The 17,512-nt window shown below is 38.3% G+C and overlaps 1 protein-coding gene across 16 annotated transcripts in view; it reads right to left on the bottom strand.

Moving 5' to 3' along the window:
- Positions 1-17,512, bottom strand: part of TNRC6C (trinucleotide repeat containing adaptor 6C) — a 610,512-nt gene that overhangs the window by 31,307 nt on the left and 561,693 nt on the right. For 14 of the 16 annotated variants that reach the window (XM_039501295.1, XM_039501293.1, XM_039501297.1 and 11 more), the window contains 6 exons: positions 13,178-13,387; positions 11,746-11,912; positions 10,279-10,359; positions 9,560-9,617; positions 9,073-9,218; positions 1,207-1,356 (listed from right to left, as the gene is read on the bottom strand). In XM_039501295.1, coding sequence (XP_039357229.1) covers positions 1,207-1,356; positions 9,073-9,218; positions 9,560-9,617; positions 10,279-10,359; positions 11,746-11,912; positions 13,178-13,387 — 812 coding nt within the window. The remainder of the gene's footprint in view (positions 1-1,206; positions 1,357-9,072; positions 9,219-9,559; positions 9,618-10,278; positions 10,360-11,745; positions 11,913-13,177; positions 13,388-17,512) is intronic. The other 2 variants (XM_039501289.1, XM_039501292.1) reach the window with 2 other exon arrangements.

The following is a 17,512-nucleotide window of genomic DNA, read 5'->3' as shown; positions in this document are numbered from 1 at the left end:
ATGAAATGATCACATACAGGCTTATATCTATTTTGTGGAAAGTTTTACTGAAGATCTGGTTTAGAATCTGGGACATAAGTAATAGTTATATATCCAAGATTGACATTCCAAGCCTGCTAAAGTTTTGTACAGTTGTTTGAGTGGCACCAGAAGGTTGAATATTTTCCAAAATAAGTCTGTATGACTCTAGAATGTCATCCAAGAAACGAGTAATAAAATCATCTGCCAAACACATTTCTGTGTCCATGTGACGGGGCAAAGAATGAAATCATTAAAATCCTATCACCACACATGATTGATTTATCTAAGTAGTTTCCATACAGTCCCAATACACTTCTGTTTTACAAAGCTGCTGGTAACGTATGTGCTATTAGTGCAGTCACTGTTCCCAAAGATGTGCTGGAGAGCTACTGCTGTCAGAAAAAAAGAAAAATTGTTAAGCATACTCCACCATGCTCAAGCTACCTTTTTATAGTCAATACCACAACAGAATGCTACAGCATTTTTCTGTATTCTTCTCTCTTTTCGTGATCAGCCATAATTTATGACCTCACAAACATTCATTGTTCTAAATGTTCACTCCACTTACTTTCCTTTCCCTTCTTATTTTCAGTCCCTCAAATCCTCTTCCAACCAGGCAGATGAGACATGATTCCCACCATTTAGCCTGCTAGACATGCTCCCTGAAGAGATATGCAAGATCTTTCCTCCCACATGCAAAAGCTAAGTCTGAGCTCAACAATTATGGTAGAAAAACTTGATATAACCCCACTCCCATCACAAGGCTGTATCATCGATGAATAATCAAGCCAGTGAAGACTAATTAGAAGAAAGTTTCTTTTTTAAACAAATATTCTGGCAATCAGCAATGCCTTAAAATATAGAAACATTACATCAGTCATGTATGGTTTAGTCAAATATACCTTATATATTTTAAAGTTTCTTGTATTTTAAAATACAATGTCCAGTATTATAAATCTGTAGTGCTGCATTCTCCTCTCAGTGGATGAATACAAATTTCAGGTTACGGCAACTACAGTTAAACTGTGGCTTTTAAAGTGAAATGTTTACAATGACATTTCATATGAACAAAATTTATTCATATTTGGAAATGGTGGTTTAAACTGAAAAAGGGATGAGAAATTCCTCTAGTAGTGAATTCAAGAGAGCTGAAATTCAAATTGTGATCTCTCCAAACAGCCTTACCTGTCTAGAAGAATTCAAGTTTTGCATGCCCAGCCCTGAGGCAATCCCGCCCAGGGTCTGATTAGGGAGTGCACTGTTTGAAAGGGGGAGCTTCAGGCTTGGTGAAGGCAAAAATGGTGAAGTAGTGGGCTCTTCCACTAGGCCGCCATCCTGATTGGAGAAAGAAAGGGTGAGCTGTGTGCCGTGTCCACAAGCAGACAGAGCACCAAACAGTTTCCCATGGGAATATAAAAGGGCACGGATGAATAAAAAAATCAAAATATTAAAAAAAAAGGCATGAGTAATAGGGAATGGAAAGTATGGGGTGGAAGAAAGAAGAAAAAGAGAAACAGGATTAAGGTACTGTTCTTCTTTACTTTTTGCACATTGCAAATGTACAGATGCATGACCATTCTCATTTCCCATCCAGAGTAATCAGGAATTGGTGCTTATGTTAAAGTTTAAAATCTAGTATGAACATGGTAAAACAAATTCCATGGTCTTGCAGGCATCTGCAACCCCATGAATCAGAACACTGCCATATAACTGCTTTCACAACTCTTTCTATTCTCTCCTCTCTTGGCACCAGAACATTAGACAACAGAAAGAGTACTGCGACAGCAAATTTCAGAAATCTTTCTCCCTGCAGTTTATTTGCTACACTGTCAGAGAAACAGAACCCACTTGTGACATGCACTTTGGAAAGCTAGAACCAAGGAAAGACCAGATGAGCTCATTTTACAGGTTCTTTAGCAGAATGCCATGTGATCACTAGTCTGGGTTCAGTTCCAAATCACAACTCAGCTGTTCAGAAAGCATGTTTGCATTAATCCTCTCCCCCAATCCAGTTTCAACTGGATGATAAGACTTGTAACCTTGTTTTAATTTTTGTGTAGCACTGACTTTCTAATATTCATAATTAAATTCTGCTATTCTGTGTGTATGTGTGTGTGTGTGTGTCTCTCTCTCTCTATCTCTCTCTAGACACACACACATATATATATCAATACAAAAAAAGACATTTAAAAACTACTTATCTCCTAAGTATGTACTCTCTCTGGTAAGTGATTAAAGTGCTGAGTCCCAAGAAACAGGAGACAAGTTTTTAAGCAGTAAAAAGTCTTTTGCTGCTCTCAAGCATCACAAAAGATAGCTGAAAGAGGAGCATATCTAGGGGGAACTGCAAGGAGAATACAGAATTGATGGACAACATAAGCAGTTATTCTGATAAAGGAAAAATAGATCCTCTATAGCAAGTACTGTATTAGCCATATAACATTCACTGAGACTGGCCAAATATCTACGGTCATTACAGTGGGGTGCTGAACATCAATGAAGCATAAATTCTGGCTTAGATGTTGTAAGACGGGGCTTTGATATCTGGTGTTCTACTGCAAGTATAATTAAATACTCTGTGTACCAAATAAAACCCCCCAAATTCTGCAAAAAAAAAAAATCTTAAATTTGCAGTGTGCAAAGATAAATATAGCTAAATGAGTGGGATATTTTTCAGCCAATGCATTCACTTGCTAAAAGCCAGGCTTTCCCACAGGTGAGAAGCTAGGTAACATCAACTGACATTTTTCTACTCAATCACTCAGAAGACTGCTAGATATTAAGGAATATCCTTTATTCATAAAGTGGACCAATCCTCTCAGCACACACACAAATAAAGCACCTAACAGTGGGAATTCTCAGGAAACTTTATGTTCTAAGTCACCCCGTAAATATGAATTTTCAATAGCAGTCCTTTGTGCAAAGGAAAAGTTTGTTTATCATCAGTCAAAGTGACACTTGATTTGATGTTTGAATATCCTGAAGGGGATGCTGACATTTTCTAATGATATCCCCAAGGTCTTTCAGCTCAAGATGTTTTACATTCTACTGGACATCGGTCATACTCCACAAACAACTGCAGCTTGCATGACAGTAACAGGTTCAAAGATCTCTCATGCCTAGGTCATGGACATGTGTTAACAATCTCTTCTTTTTTTTTTGGACTCTTTAAAGTAGAGATAATTCCCAGTGACTTGTGTGTTCTTTCTTCCAAGTGCCATTGTTTTCTATGCAAATAATAGCTACTGGACATGTAACAGCGTTGGCTGAGAGAGTAATGGATGTAACCACTAAATATTGCCAAAAGCAGAAATATGTACTGCCACATTTTCCCCCCTCATTTAAAAAAATGTACAGTGATTGCCGTGCTGGTGAAAGTGCTAGACTAACTACAATGGAAATCAAAATTTTCAATTTCCACAACGGATGTGTTTTGAATAACCTCAATGCCACCTTCCCCAAACTTCAATAGTGTGCCTCAACCCTGAACCGGAACAATCAAATGGTAAGTGTAGTTCAGTGTCCATGTTAATTTGGTCCTGGGTTGTGGTTTCAAAATTTTCTAATAAGTATGCCATTTGTGACGTGGGATATTTATTCTCCAGAAATGGAACTGAGATAAACTCATTTCATTTAAGGCACTTAATTCAATAAACATTAAGGACTTTTGGTCACTACCAATTTAGGGTAGGCTGGACTTATACTGATGACCTAGAGATTTGTAACCCATTACTAAACTTCAGGATCATCCAGTCACAGCCAACTTTCCTTCCCTCAGTCCATCTCAAATAATCTTGTTAAAAATGTATTTGTACACTCCTCCCAATTTCAACCATCGTCTCCTATCCATTAGTACAATTTCTTATATTTGACTCCCCATAAAACAATGAAGCCAATATGGAATTTAATATTTTCTCAGAGTTGATAAGATTGTAAACTTCTAGGAATAGGACCATATGCTCTTGTGGTTGTATAGTGCAGAGCACGCCACTGGTGGTCAGTAAGGCAAAGTTACTTATTTCCAGTTCTTTGAAAATCTCTCCTGGGATTCTTTCTTGAGTCTCATATGCCAAATGAGAGACAACAGAAATCCCTTTGTACAAAATCCCTTTTAGCCATGCGAAATACTGATAGTTTCACATGAGACTTCCCTACACCTCAATGGTCACATGCCACCAAACTGCCACTACCTGATTCCAAAGGGTCTTTTAAACAGTACTGGATTTGCACAGAAAGCCAAAGCTTTTCATACATACCAATTTAAAAAATAAGACAAAATACTGATAAACAATTTTAAAAAATAAATACAAAACCCCCAATCCTTTCAAAAGGATGTAAAAATATTACACACATAAAGCTGAAAAGTAGGAGTGTTTGGAGGGAAATTACACTTCAGAAGCAGATCACGCAAAAATCAGAAGGCAAGTAGATAGCTATGTGCAAATCTTGCAAGGTGATATATTTAAAGAAGCAGTGATTACTATCCTGAGGATACTATCCTGAGGAGCTCGAGAGAGATTTCAAAATAAAAAATACACAAAACACTTAATCAGATGCTTCATGGATGGATGGAGGAATGAAGTGCGTGTGAGTGAATAAAATATCATAAAAAATCCAACAACCAACATCATCCTCTACGTACAAACAGACAAAAGCTCAGAATAGGTCCGCCTAAAAAGAGAGAAACTTTTCAAAAATTGTCCAACTCATTAGGGACATCTGGGACAAGAAGATAGAGAGCATGAATGAGGATGTAGAAACTCATTGATATTCACCCCCAAGTAGTAGGTGACAGCCTGGGCAGAAGGAGGTGGTTTGCAGAAGGAGTTGGAGGTGGCAAATAGGCATCAAATCTTTTAGGCACTGGATTCTTCAATAAAGGTGAAGAACTGTTGTTTTGTGAGCAAGATAGTACTGAAAGAAAGGAAGGAATCCGTAAGGGAGGAATTCCATGTGATCTCCCAGATGCTCCAGGGTCCAGAAGCAGGTTTGGAAGAAACATATGGGTGGTGTGAGCCAGGACGGGGGGTTAGTGGTATGAATGGAGCCGTGTGGAAGAAGGCATAAGGAGTCAAGAGAGGAGGAGAGAGTGGAATTGAGTGAGTCTACCATGAAATCAATAGAGGTGATGTTGAAGTCATGTCAATTAACAGGCTTGAATCTGATGCCAAACCTGTCAGGAAACCATCTTTGCAGTAGCAAACGGTATGATGTAACAAATCTCAGAGGTTTGGTTGCAGTGCCATGAGTCTGGCAGGTTTTCGTCTGTCAAGAGACACCATGTCCATCAAGCTCTTAATACTGGGAGTAGAAGACTTAGCCTGTGACTCATTTTGTAAGATACATTTTTCTCCATGAGCTGGGATAAGGAGAGAGCCGTGTTAAGTTTATTCTTCACCAACTCATCAAGAACAGGATACGAGAGTACAGAAATGTGGGAGGGAGCCTGGTACAGGTATCTATCAATCTTGGCCCTTTGGCATTTCTGGCTATGGACAAATTTGGTGTTGGGCATTGAAGATGGTACTGTTCCTTTCAAGACAACCTCAGCCACAAAGCTACATGGAGCAATTCAATAACACACAATACACTGATGCAACTTAGTTTCAAATTGACAAATGTTGCACACACATGGAGAGAGGGATCTGGAGCTGCCTGGAACAAGAAATTTGGTGGTGCTGGAGTCTGATGGATATTTTCTCTCTCAGCATCTTCTACTTTTGGCACTTCGGTGGAAGCATCACCTCTTTCAGTGATCTGGTATTTAATACTATCTATTTGGTTTGCTAATAAATCAAGCCTCAATACGCTCTAGAGACTTTAACTATGAGGCGGTCAGTACAGATCACCTTCAGACAACCAAGTAGATCTTCTAAGTTTTGATGAATACTGTCTGTGAAGTTATGAGTGGTGCTAAGATTGAGTCCTAATAGCCAGCAATGGAACTCAGATTAGACCTTTGCTTCAAGACAAGATCCTCTGAAGTATTCTAGGCTGATTTCAGGTTTCTCTTAGCATGCCCATAGGATCTTCAGGAGCTCCCCTTCCAATCTGATGGCTCCACTGGACATCTGGGTTATAACTTCAAGCAAGTCTTACATCTAAGCAGAGTATGCTTGACTCTCAAGTACAAGATAATGTGTTTGCAATCATGTGTGAGGGGCACTGCTAGGCTGCATATGTAGCTCTTGAAGCCACTGGACTTCTTCCTTTTAAAAGACAAGATGACATCCTGAAAAATAATACAATTCACAAAGCACGGAGTGCCAAAGCTTGACTCAATGCAAAACAGAATAAAAAAAATAAGTGTCATGTGTTGAGAAAGCAAGTCAAACAAAAACTTCAAGGCAAATAAATGTTTGGCTCCACAAACTACAGCTATCCCAAAGCAAGTAAGAAGTGCAGCACATCCAGAAGCAGACCCCAATGCTGAGTACCGAGGAGCTGGAAGTCCCTCACCACAATTCATAGAGCAAAAAAAGTATCTGAACAAATAAGTGTTGAACAAAATCTTCCGAGTGGGAGTAGCAGAAAGGGCATTTGGCTCAACTCAGAAGAGAGCTGTGGGGTACGTATCTCAGATCATCCAAAAACAGCTGGCACACAGAAACATAGAAATATTTAATAACTTCCTGGAGACTCAAAAATCAAATAAAAGGATACCTGATGACTTGTTGAAACAGTGGGCTAACGGAGGGCTGGAGCAGTGGTGGACTGAAGATCTTTGTGCATCTAAGGGCAGTGAGCTTGTTCACTGATCAATGACAAAGACGAGCTGGCTAGAAGGGACTACGGACTAAGGCAGTACCATCTGATGAATTCTTGTACTGAAATACCACCACTCAAAAGGCAAAAAAATCATTGAGAAGGTGAGTTACTCTAGTTGCATGAAAGTGAAGTATGAGAAAGTATTTTTTTAAAAATACTATTTTCTCTATGTTAGAGAAGAGATTTTGTTATTTAATAGGAAGATGATCAATTCCCCATTGAACATTAACAAGTAGTTATCTATTTAGGATCATGTGGAATGTTGTTGTTGAAAGAAAAAGTCATTGTGACAGACTATGCATACCCTGATAGATAGGGATTTTACTTGCTGTATTAATACTGATTAATTTAGTACTTAATATTAAATAGTTATGCTTAACATATATTTCTATATTATGTATAATATGCTGCATAATGTGCCTCTCTCTCTCGCTAGTAATGATATAACTGCTCAATGTGTTATCCTAGAAAAGAAAGGGTTAATTGACACGTAAGTGTACAACATTTGTGTGTGAGTAAATGGAAAGAATCCTTCACTTAACATGTTCATTAAAGCATGCCACAAACTGACTGATAATAGTTAAGAATGGGTGATGAATTTTAAAGCAAGGGGAAGAGGATAGTAAGAAAGATGAGCCGTGGGAGACAGAGAAAATTATCAATTTAGTCTGGCCTATGGAAGGATGGTAGACTAGATGCTGATACAATAGTAGAATTTGGGAGAATAAAACTGATTTCCCAGAAGCAGGGAAGTGTTTTGTTAACATACATTCACTTGGAGGAAAACTGCAATCAGACTAGATTGGTTTTAGTAATAGTAATAATTTTTAGCAATATTAATGTAAGGTGTTTCTCTGTTTAAATATAGTAACTTGTTCTATACTTTTCCTTGTTCCTGAATAGAAACTTCAGCTAAATGTTTGTGTTGCAAAGTAAAAGTAGCAGAAATTATCTACAATGGTGGTCACTAAAAAATTAATATTTAGCAAATAAAACTTGGTATCTGAGATACCAAATTTATATTCTATTTAACATGTAAGAAAATAATTGTGGTATCTCAAAAAAAAAGCTGTGGGGTAACTGCGTATTAATGATGACCACTGTACGAAAGAGTTTAATATAGAGAGGAGGGAAACTGAATGCTTTACTGGTAATATAAACACCTTTTCATGTGTAAAGCACTAGTTTTAAGATAGCCCAAATTGACAGAGACCAAAGTCATTATCAGGTGAGTAGCCTACATAAAATGAACTGGTTTCAGTGCAGTTCCTAATGGGTACTGATTTTCAACATTATTCAAGGAACAAACGGGAGAGGAATCTCAGAATCTCAACTATCCTTTTCTCTCTTAGTAATTCCTCCAGAGGGGCATTCAGATACATTGGTAGGTCACTGCGGGGAGGTGAACAGTGCAAATGCTTGTGTTGTACCTCCTTCTGTAACTGAAGAAAGCATTTCAACCTACAAGTATAGTCAATCTGTCCCTTTCCACAAATTGATGGCTGCTCCACAGAGCCAAGAGCACAGGTATGTGGTAGGTGCAGTTCACGGAGTTCCTGACAGCTGTACCTTCTGCAGTAGGAGGGAGACCCTGGCACACATCCCTCTCTGCTCCAGTGCACCAGGTTACTTCCCCACTTCTGGCTCCTCAGAACTTTGTGCTGAAGTTCTCACACCCTTTTCCCACAGTCTTTCCTGTTCATGGCTTCATGAAGACATGATAGCCTCATCTAGACAACTTCCTCCTGGCATTGGCCAAGATGGCCATGCCTTAGGTTAGGAGCAGAAAGCTTGACAGAGAGGTTCTCTGTGACTGTGCAGACTATTTTCAGTCCCAACTTGTCTCACGTAGCTAAGCACAGCTTCGAGTGGCATCCACTAACTCCTTGGACTGCTTCACAGAGCAGTGAGCACTGACTGGGGGACTGCTTGGTATCGACATCCAGTTCCCTCATTTTATATCTATAACTTGCACACCTGGTCCTGGTTTTTTGTTTTGTTCAGTTTTTCCCCCGCATCCCATTACATTAATTATTCCTCAGTTCTTGTGTCCCTTCCTTTGAATGAGGGGCAGGCCTTTAGTACTAAGTGGGCTCCTCTCACCTTTGCAGAATTTACAAGAGGAAAAAAAAAAGATGGACAAGACACATCTATACCTCTCTTCTTCATTTTGTTTGTAGTGCTCTCCAGACTACTATAACAGTCAGCAGAAATCAGCAGCTCTTCCCACACCCTGCATTGTCACTACTGATTTATAAATCACACTCGTACTTTTGAACTTACCTTGTCAAGGAAGGTGGGGCGGTCCATGGAAGACTCTTTGGAGATTGATGGTGGGCGGCAGCCAAGGGGTTTGGTGACCATTCCATTATAGTCGGTCACTCCCATTCCACGCTTGTCCATTTCCACCTTCTTTTCCAGCAGAGCACCTGCATAGAAGGGTGGAAGCAAAAAAAGGGCTGGTGATGCAAGAGGAAACTGAGTCTGCAAAAACTTCTGAAACCAAAACAACAACACCAGTGTCAGTTATACACCTATTACAATTAATATTAATTTTAAGTAAAAAATTAAAATACACTTTCTTTGAAAGCACTACAAATTACACTCTGGGGTTTGGCATAGAAAATAGTCACAAAAGTGTACGTGGTTTTTTAAAATGCTCTTTTAGGAACAGAGAAGCTAATTTAACTGGAACAGATCAAACTTCATAATCATGTATCCATCTACTGAAGTGCCTTTTATGAAAGGTGATGGTTAGAAAGACACTTACTCATGGCCTGATCGAGATTCATACTGTTGCTCTTCAAGGCCTCTTCTGCTGGCTCTCTCTGCAAACAATAATGTGGGGTTGGTTATATTGTGTTTCAAGCAAGAACACATTTACAGGACTCCAAACCAAATGGGAAATTTCAAGATTTTCTTCAATATTGGGGTAACACTGACATGTATTAACTGAATCAGATTATGTTTATACATAACTTTTTTGCTTTCACCAATTATGACATGCTTCCCAGAAAGATCTGGTCTGTCTCACTGAGTAAAATGTTTGTTATTCTCTATAAAGTTAAATTATATTCTTTTTATAACTGAATTTGTAACCTTATGCAATGGATAACTTTAAAAATACCACCACACACACCTGACTTAAAAAAAAAACCAACCCCCCTAAACTACATAATACTCCTTATTTCATTTGTTTAATAGGGTAATGGGGAAGACAACGAAGACTATTAACAAGTTCAAAGTAAAACCCATGATTAAAAAAGCTACAAACAAAAGTTCTATAGGTTTCATCAAAGTTAAGCATGTCAGTATCTACACTCAAAGGGTATTTTACTTGCTCTTTCGAGGTTTCACAAACTATAGTTAAAACAACTGATTTCCTATTTAGGAAACATTTTTGTCTCTGCAAACAGAAAGGTCAAAAATATACACTACAAGCTATAAAAACCAAGCTATAGAAAATACTAGAATATGAATGTTACTCACTGGGAAGCCCATGTCTGTGAGCTGTTTTATCAGACGGTTCATGATCCAGGCCTCATCTTGCTTACTAGGTGTCTTCATGCCCTAGGTAAACAAATTGGGAAGATCATTAATCATCTTTTTTTCCACATTTATAGCAATGAGATGCAGCACAATCTATGGCAGGTTTCCCTTATTAATACTGTATGTTGCTTCAGGGTATATTCATATGTATATTTATAACACATTCATGAAACCTACAAAACATAATAGAATTACACTCCTCTTCTTCCCAGAAGGCAGAGAACAAATTTTACCTCACCTGATCAGGTGTTGTAAAGAACTACTTGCTATCTCCCTGATATGCTGGATACTGCAAATAACTAATCTTTTCTCTGAACAGCATTATTCATTTAAATTATCAACAGGAAAACAAAATAAAGTGACTCAAATTCTGACATAGTACAAAGTTTCCTCAAAATACCCAACAAACTGAATTTGCAAACTTAATCTGTCAAAGTCCATTAAATCTATTGGCTGCATTGAAAAGACTGAAATAGACATCTTTAGTAGAGCTCTGGGCAACTTCTCCACTTCAAGACCCTGAAGTGCAACTCCCTGAATTACAGAGGAACAAATATTAAGGGGTGGGATAGTAATATAAAAAATGTAATACTGGATCAAACCAGTGGTACATTTAGTATAACTGACAAGTACGGAATAAGCTGCTCACAAGCAAAGCTAACTCTGTAAATCAGAGGTTGGTTCATGTCCTGAAATCTAAGGGTTTATATTTCTTGTAATATAAAAATTCCTAAATGTAACTGTGGATGTTCTCTTGTCTGAGTTTCAAATTGGTTAAATTTCACTCTGTTCCCATATCAGTTCAGGCAACAAAATTATACATTCCCCTTTCAGATGTAGGAGACAAAATAGATACTTTTTTTGCTTATGAATTAAGCTGGACCATTTCTTGAGAGAGCAACATTTGTTTTTTTCCGCTGCAAATGAAAATGTTTAAGAGGTCAACAGTATGATTTTTTGTTTAATACATAAAAAGATCTTCATAATACATAAATGTTCATGAAACTGGTGAGAAACAAAAACAATCAGAAACATCGGACACCACTCTAAAAGTAAAATACATTTTTATAGCCTTCCATCCACCGTTTCCTCCCACCCCTCCTTGGGAATATTCTTCATGTTAAGATATCTGAGACACACCCACAACAGACTAGCTAAAATGTATTCAAGGGAACAATATTTTGTTGTCTATCATTTAATATGACTGCTTTTACTTTAGTTGCCAGCACAAGTGTATATAAATCCATTTCCTACAGTACTGCACTCATTTTCACCACTCATGGTGAGACAGACTTTCATTCAAACTCAGAGTATTAATCTTACAGAAAGCATGTGTAACATTCAGTGCTAGAAATGCTGCACTCTAACTCTACTGATTTCTACAATCCATCCTTATCACTGTCCTACCTTTTGAAGTCCTTTCTTTGGGGCATTCCCCCATGAATTACAGGAGGAGTTACTCTCTTGTGAAGCAGTATTATTCCACATATCTCCTTCTTCATCTTCCCACTGACTAGTACTGAGGTTCACTTCATCCCCACCACTGCCCCAGCCTTCTTGCATAGATTTAGAAGCTGGGGGGGAAAGGAAACATTTCTGTTAATTTTCTCTAGACTTTAAATCCTTTAGTTTATATGCACATCTATCCATCCATCCAATCTTCATTATTTTAGCATCTGAACATTTTACAGAATTACACAGGTGCAACATATAGTTTGATCAATATTAATCTTTTGTTCCCTTCCCTGAAGCTGGAGGGAAGGGATAAAATATTTTTATTATTACTGTGGGAAAACTGTGAAGTGCAGAAACTTGCTTATAATCTGAAGGAGGTGAAATTTTGTGGTCAATCCAATCTCTTGGGAAACAGGGCTCCAAAGCCATGCAGCCACTAAAAATATATAATCTCCTGATCCTTACCCTTTTAGTTGACAATTTCTGTTATTCCTAATGAACATAGATTATAGTTGCTGAGACAGAAGCAGATCTGAAAGTGGCTTGAGCCAAACCTATAAAGTTCTCTGAGGATTAGGACATGAACATGGAATTTGGCCGTAGTAAATAAGTTGCAAGTAGATGTGTAAGGAGAACTGGGATGATCTACTTCCAATTGTCCTGTGTTGCTCAAAAGGTGGAATGTCACATTTTGGACCCCCTATAGATTTTCCAGGGCTGTCAATTATTTCTATGTACAACATGTTGCAGTAGTAGAGCTTAGAAATTACAAATAAAAAGCTCACCACAGCCAAACTGGCATTCTACAAGATAAGGTGCTGCCTTGAGGCCAACTGTAGATGAAAGAATGTGCATCTGACAGCTGATGCTACTTGGGAATCTAATAGCAGTAAACAATCCAGGATGACTTGAGGATGTGAACTGTTTTGAACAAAATTGGGTGTCATCTGTGTAACGTAGGCATTTGACGTCTTGGTGTCTTGTGATTTCCCTTTTCTGTATCTTTTGCTGTTTATTCAGAGTTGCTTCCAGGATACACATATATACATATAATAAGCAATGTATTTAAATCCGACAGTCCAGTAAACTTGGTTTTCTAAAATGTTCTAAATGGGACAAAGTTAGTGCACACACCAAAAGAACTGAGATAGTTTACTGAGTTGAGAAAGTGGAAGTTATATATTGATATCACCTTGTCCCTGTTTATAATGATGCTATTATATTTTCCAAACCATAATTAAAACTAAAAACAATTTAAAATGCAAAAAAAAGGGTATGGGAGAGCAAACATGAGTGAAAAATATACAAAAGTACAGATGCTATTTACCACATTTTCCACCCTACTTCCCAACGCCATTACAATAAAAGCAGTGTGAGAGTTCACCTGTCTTGCACAGTGCTGGGGCAGCAGCTGGAGCATTTGCTCTTCCGTAGGTCCCTGCTGACTCGGCAGAATTCTCTCCCCACCCTGTACCACTGCTGGGGGGTTTCCCCCATGCTGAAGTGCCATTATCAACTGCAGCAGAAGGGGATGCGGGCTCTCCCCAAGAAGATTCAGTCTTTGCGTGGACAGTAGGCATTTCTCCCCAGCCTGCTGAAACCAGAAAGATAAAATAAACAGTTAGTCCAAAAGGAAAAAAAAATGGAAAACAGCAGTGAACCTCTCTGAATAAATTTCCAGCTACATCTATCATTGAGAGCATAAAGCAACGGGTAGACACAATGGCTCTAATTAAGCATGTAAAAATCAATTTGACTTACTCTCAAATTTCTTTTTCTTAATTGTACTTCATGATATGCATCTGTCAAGATGGAAAAATATTTTCTACCAACTACATAAAGGCAGGTGCTCAAGCTTATCCATACTGCTATACAAATGTACCTCAACTCTGATCTGGAGAAACCACTCTCCTTCTCAGATGAATCATCTCCTTAAATGCTGTGCCTCTTCAGATCATACAAACCTGTCTCAAAGTGCAAATTAAGTGGTTTTGTATCATACACCATGCTATTAGGAGGCTGTAAGATCACTGAAAATATCAGGAGAAATCTCATCTAGAGTTGAACCCAGAGGTGCAATTTTTAACCAAATAATTTTAAGCTATTTTTAGTCCTCTTAACCATTTGCAGTTGGTCACACTTCCTTTCTTGTGCTCTAGAAAATAAAATACTCTATTTGCCTGAGTGGCCACCTTTAACATGGTCATATATTTCATAAGCATTCCAAAAAGTTTTTTATTATGGGGTTGCAGGAAAGTGTATTTCTCTCATATTCCCTCCATAAGGTAATAATTGGAGATATACCAATCTCCTAGAACTGGAAGGGACCTTGAAAGGTCATTGAGTCCAGCCCCCTGCCTTCACTAGCAGGACCAAGTACTGATTTTGCCTCACATCCCTAAGTGGCCCCCTCAAGGATTGAACTCACAACCCTGGGTTTAGTAGGCCAATGCTTAAACCACTGAGCTATCCCTCTCCTTTCACTGAGGCCCTGTGCTGTAACCAACATCCTTCCACACCAGGACTAGATGGGACTGCAACAATCGCCTATGGCTACACCAAAACCAGTTGAAGGGATTGCTGATACGAGGTACTATTTCCCAGCAAAGTTGTTTTTGTATTAGTATCTTAATGTCTTTCAAGGGATTACCTGGTAAGTCACTGTAGCTTGGCTTCAGTGGAATGCTTTTAGCTAAATCCATCTCCTACTGATTTTATCACTTAGGATGAATCTACCAGGAATTATGGCATAGCTCTTGGGACCAACAGAAAAATGAAGAGTGGGATATAGTACAAGGGAAAGGTTCCATTTAAAGTTGTAATTACCTCCAAATTAGGTCTTCTGAAGTCTGTTACACTACAGAAAGCTTTTACTGGTGGAAAAGTTACTCATTCCATTTTTTGTTGTATGTTCATTTCAGTGTACTTGAGTGTTAGCAATTAAGAAACCAACTTTATCTTACACGGAACTGAAACTACATGTACATGTTCTAAAGCAGGGGTTCTTAATTTTTTTTTTTTTTGCTATGCCCCCCTTTGAAAATATTTCAGGCTGTGAAGACTTCCACCCCACACATATTCTTGGTACTGGTCATAGCTTTCGCAGCATCAGTGCAGATTCCAACAGAGCTAAATAACCATACCATGCTACCGTTACTTCTATGCTGCTGCTGAAGGCGGTGCTGCCTTCAGAGAGGGTGCCCAGCCAGCAGCTGCTGCTCTCTGGCCACCCAGCACTGAAGGCAAGGAAAAAGGATGAGCAAGGAAAAATCTGTCCATACGGAAATAGGAGGACCAAAAAAAGAGGTCATTTCCGGGGAAACCCGGGTGTATGGTAACTCTATTTTTTGTGATCTTGTGACAACCCCCCCAAGAGTCTTGTGGCTCCCTTTTGGACCCCCAGTGTAAGAAATATTGTTCTACAGTAATCACAAAATAATTAGATCACATGCAAGCACAAAGTTCAGAAAGTACAGCACAGTTCAATATTTGAGCACAAGCGTAAAAAACCCACTATGAACAGGTTGCCACTCAATCCAATACACAAGGCTAGTACTGTTATCATTGAAGTTATATGTCACTTCTGCTGCAGCACAGATTCCTTCTGGGAACAGACGCTTGTGGGGGGGTGCTAATGGTCCTCTCCGTACTCCAGAAGTAGGAAGATTGTGGTGAAAGCACCTGGAGCAGCACACTCCCTTACCTTAGATAGAGCAGAATCCATCTGTTTAACAGATATCAGTCATTTCTGACCATCCTTAATTCCCTTCTACTGTATAAAAGGGGTCTTTTCTCACTCAAATTAGTTTACATTTAAGCAAGGTCATTAGAATATTGTCTGATTTGATTATAATTTTTTTTCCTTTTTCTTCAATAGAGAAGAACTCCAGCAAGTACTGATATTTTTAAGAACTATTTCCCCTGCCAGAAGATGAAGCCTCTTGGCAAATCACAAGATATTTGATTTCATTTGCTCTACCTCTTTAAGCAGCATGTAAAATGACTAAGAACAGGTGCCATTTTAACAAGGAGCTCTACATTTGCAAGTAATCCCTATGGTCATTTCTGAGGGAACAATCAGTCTAACTCTGTTACCAAGGAGGTAACACTGTGAGGTCAAACTCCATGCTGCTGCCATTTACCCATAACTTCCACTAATGCTCCAGTCTTGGTGTGGCTAAGCCACAGGCAGCATACTTCAATTCACCAGTAATCTGGCAACTGGCCAACACACAGCAAAAAGATTGCTCACTTTTAGATATTTGGATGACTGCATTGCACTTAATGCTGAGATAAACTATATACACATTTAACTTTAATATATAAATCTCCTTCCCTAGCAGCAAGCTCTTCACTCTAACTCCAATATTTTTTACAATAATTTCCATGTTATTCTTGACACAAACATTGATTTCATGATGTCCCATAAAACATCATTTCTGAATTTGCATTACCATAAGAAGGGATGATTTTCAAATTATTTTCATGGAATTCGTAACAGATTTTCATTTTTTAAACAAACTCACTGTGTACTTAGTAGTACCAGAATGTAATGTATTTTTCATGTTAGATTTTTAACGGGAAACAAGAGAAATTTTTAATCAAACCTTTTCGTGACTCATTTAAAATTTTTAGTCAAGTTTGCTTTTGGTGACCGTGGGTATTTAGTCAAACCCATTTAAAAAGATTTAAATTTCATTATTTCAAAATCTTCCTTCCTCTGTTTGGGAGACATCCCTGGCAGACAGGTGCATGCATTCTGTTTTACATACATGTTGGCATAATGAAAGAGATCAACTATTCACAAACAAATGAAGTAGGAAAACTTGAAACGCATTTGAAGTCCCAACCAGAAAGCAGTGCATCTACAGTATTATAATCCTTGCCTGTGCGTGCACAGCCCATGCTGAAAATTATAACTGGTTCAACCCCAAAATTTAGCCTCAGAACATGAATGCTAGAATTTCAATAAAGGGTATTAGTTATTAATAGGGCTGTCAAGCGATTAAAAAATTAATCACGATTAATTGTATGATTAACAAATTAATCGTGATTAATCACACTGTTAATAGAATACCATTTATTTAAATATTTTGGGATGTCTTCTACATTTTCAAATATATTGATTTCAATTGCAATACAGAATACACCGTGTACAGTGCTCACTTTATATTTATTTTTATTACAAATATTTGCACTGTAAACTTACAAATGTAGAATTATGTACAAACCTCCCCCCGCATTCAAAAATAAAACAATCTAAAACTTTAGTGACTACAAATCCAATCAGTCCTACTTCTTGTCTGCGCGATTGGCTGAACAAGCAAGTTTGCTTACATTTGCAGAAGATAATACTTCCTGTTTACAATGTCACCTGAAAGTCAGAACAGGCATTTGCAATGAACTGTTGTAGCAAGTGTTGCAAGATATTTACATGCCAGATGCACTAAAGATTAATATGTCCATTGATGCTTCAACCACCATTCCACAGGACAGGCGTCTAATGTTGATGACAGGTACTGCTTGATAATGATCCAAAGCAGTACTGACTGATGCATATTTATTTTCATCATCTGATTCAGATGCCACCAGCAGAAGGCTGATTTTTTTTTTTGGTGGTTTGGACTCTGTAGTTTCTGCATCAAAGTGTTGCTCTTTTTAGACTTCTGAAAGTATGCTTCACACCTCATCCCTCTCAGATTTTGGAAGGCACTTCAGA

This window comes from Mauremys reevesii, linkage group 15, assembly GCF_016161935.1.
Source record: "Mauremys reevesii isolate NIE-2019 linkage group 15, ASM1616193v1, whole genome shotgun sequence".
In the NCBI taxonomy this organism is placed as follows: Eukaryota; Metazoa; Chordata; order Testudines; family Geoemydidae; genus Mauremys; species Mauremys reevesii.
Note: the sequence above shows the minus strand (reverse complement) of the source record. Positions and strands in the feature narration are given on the sequence as shown.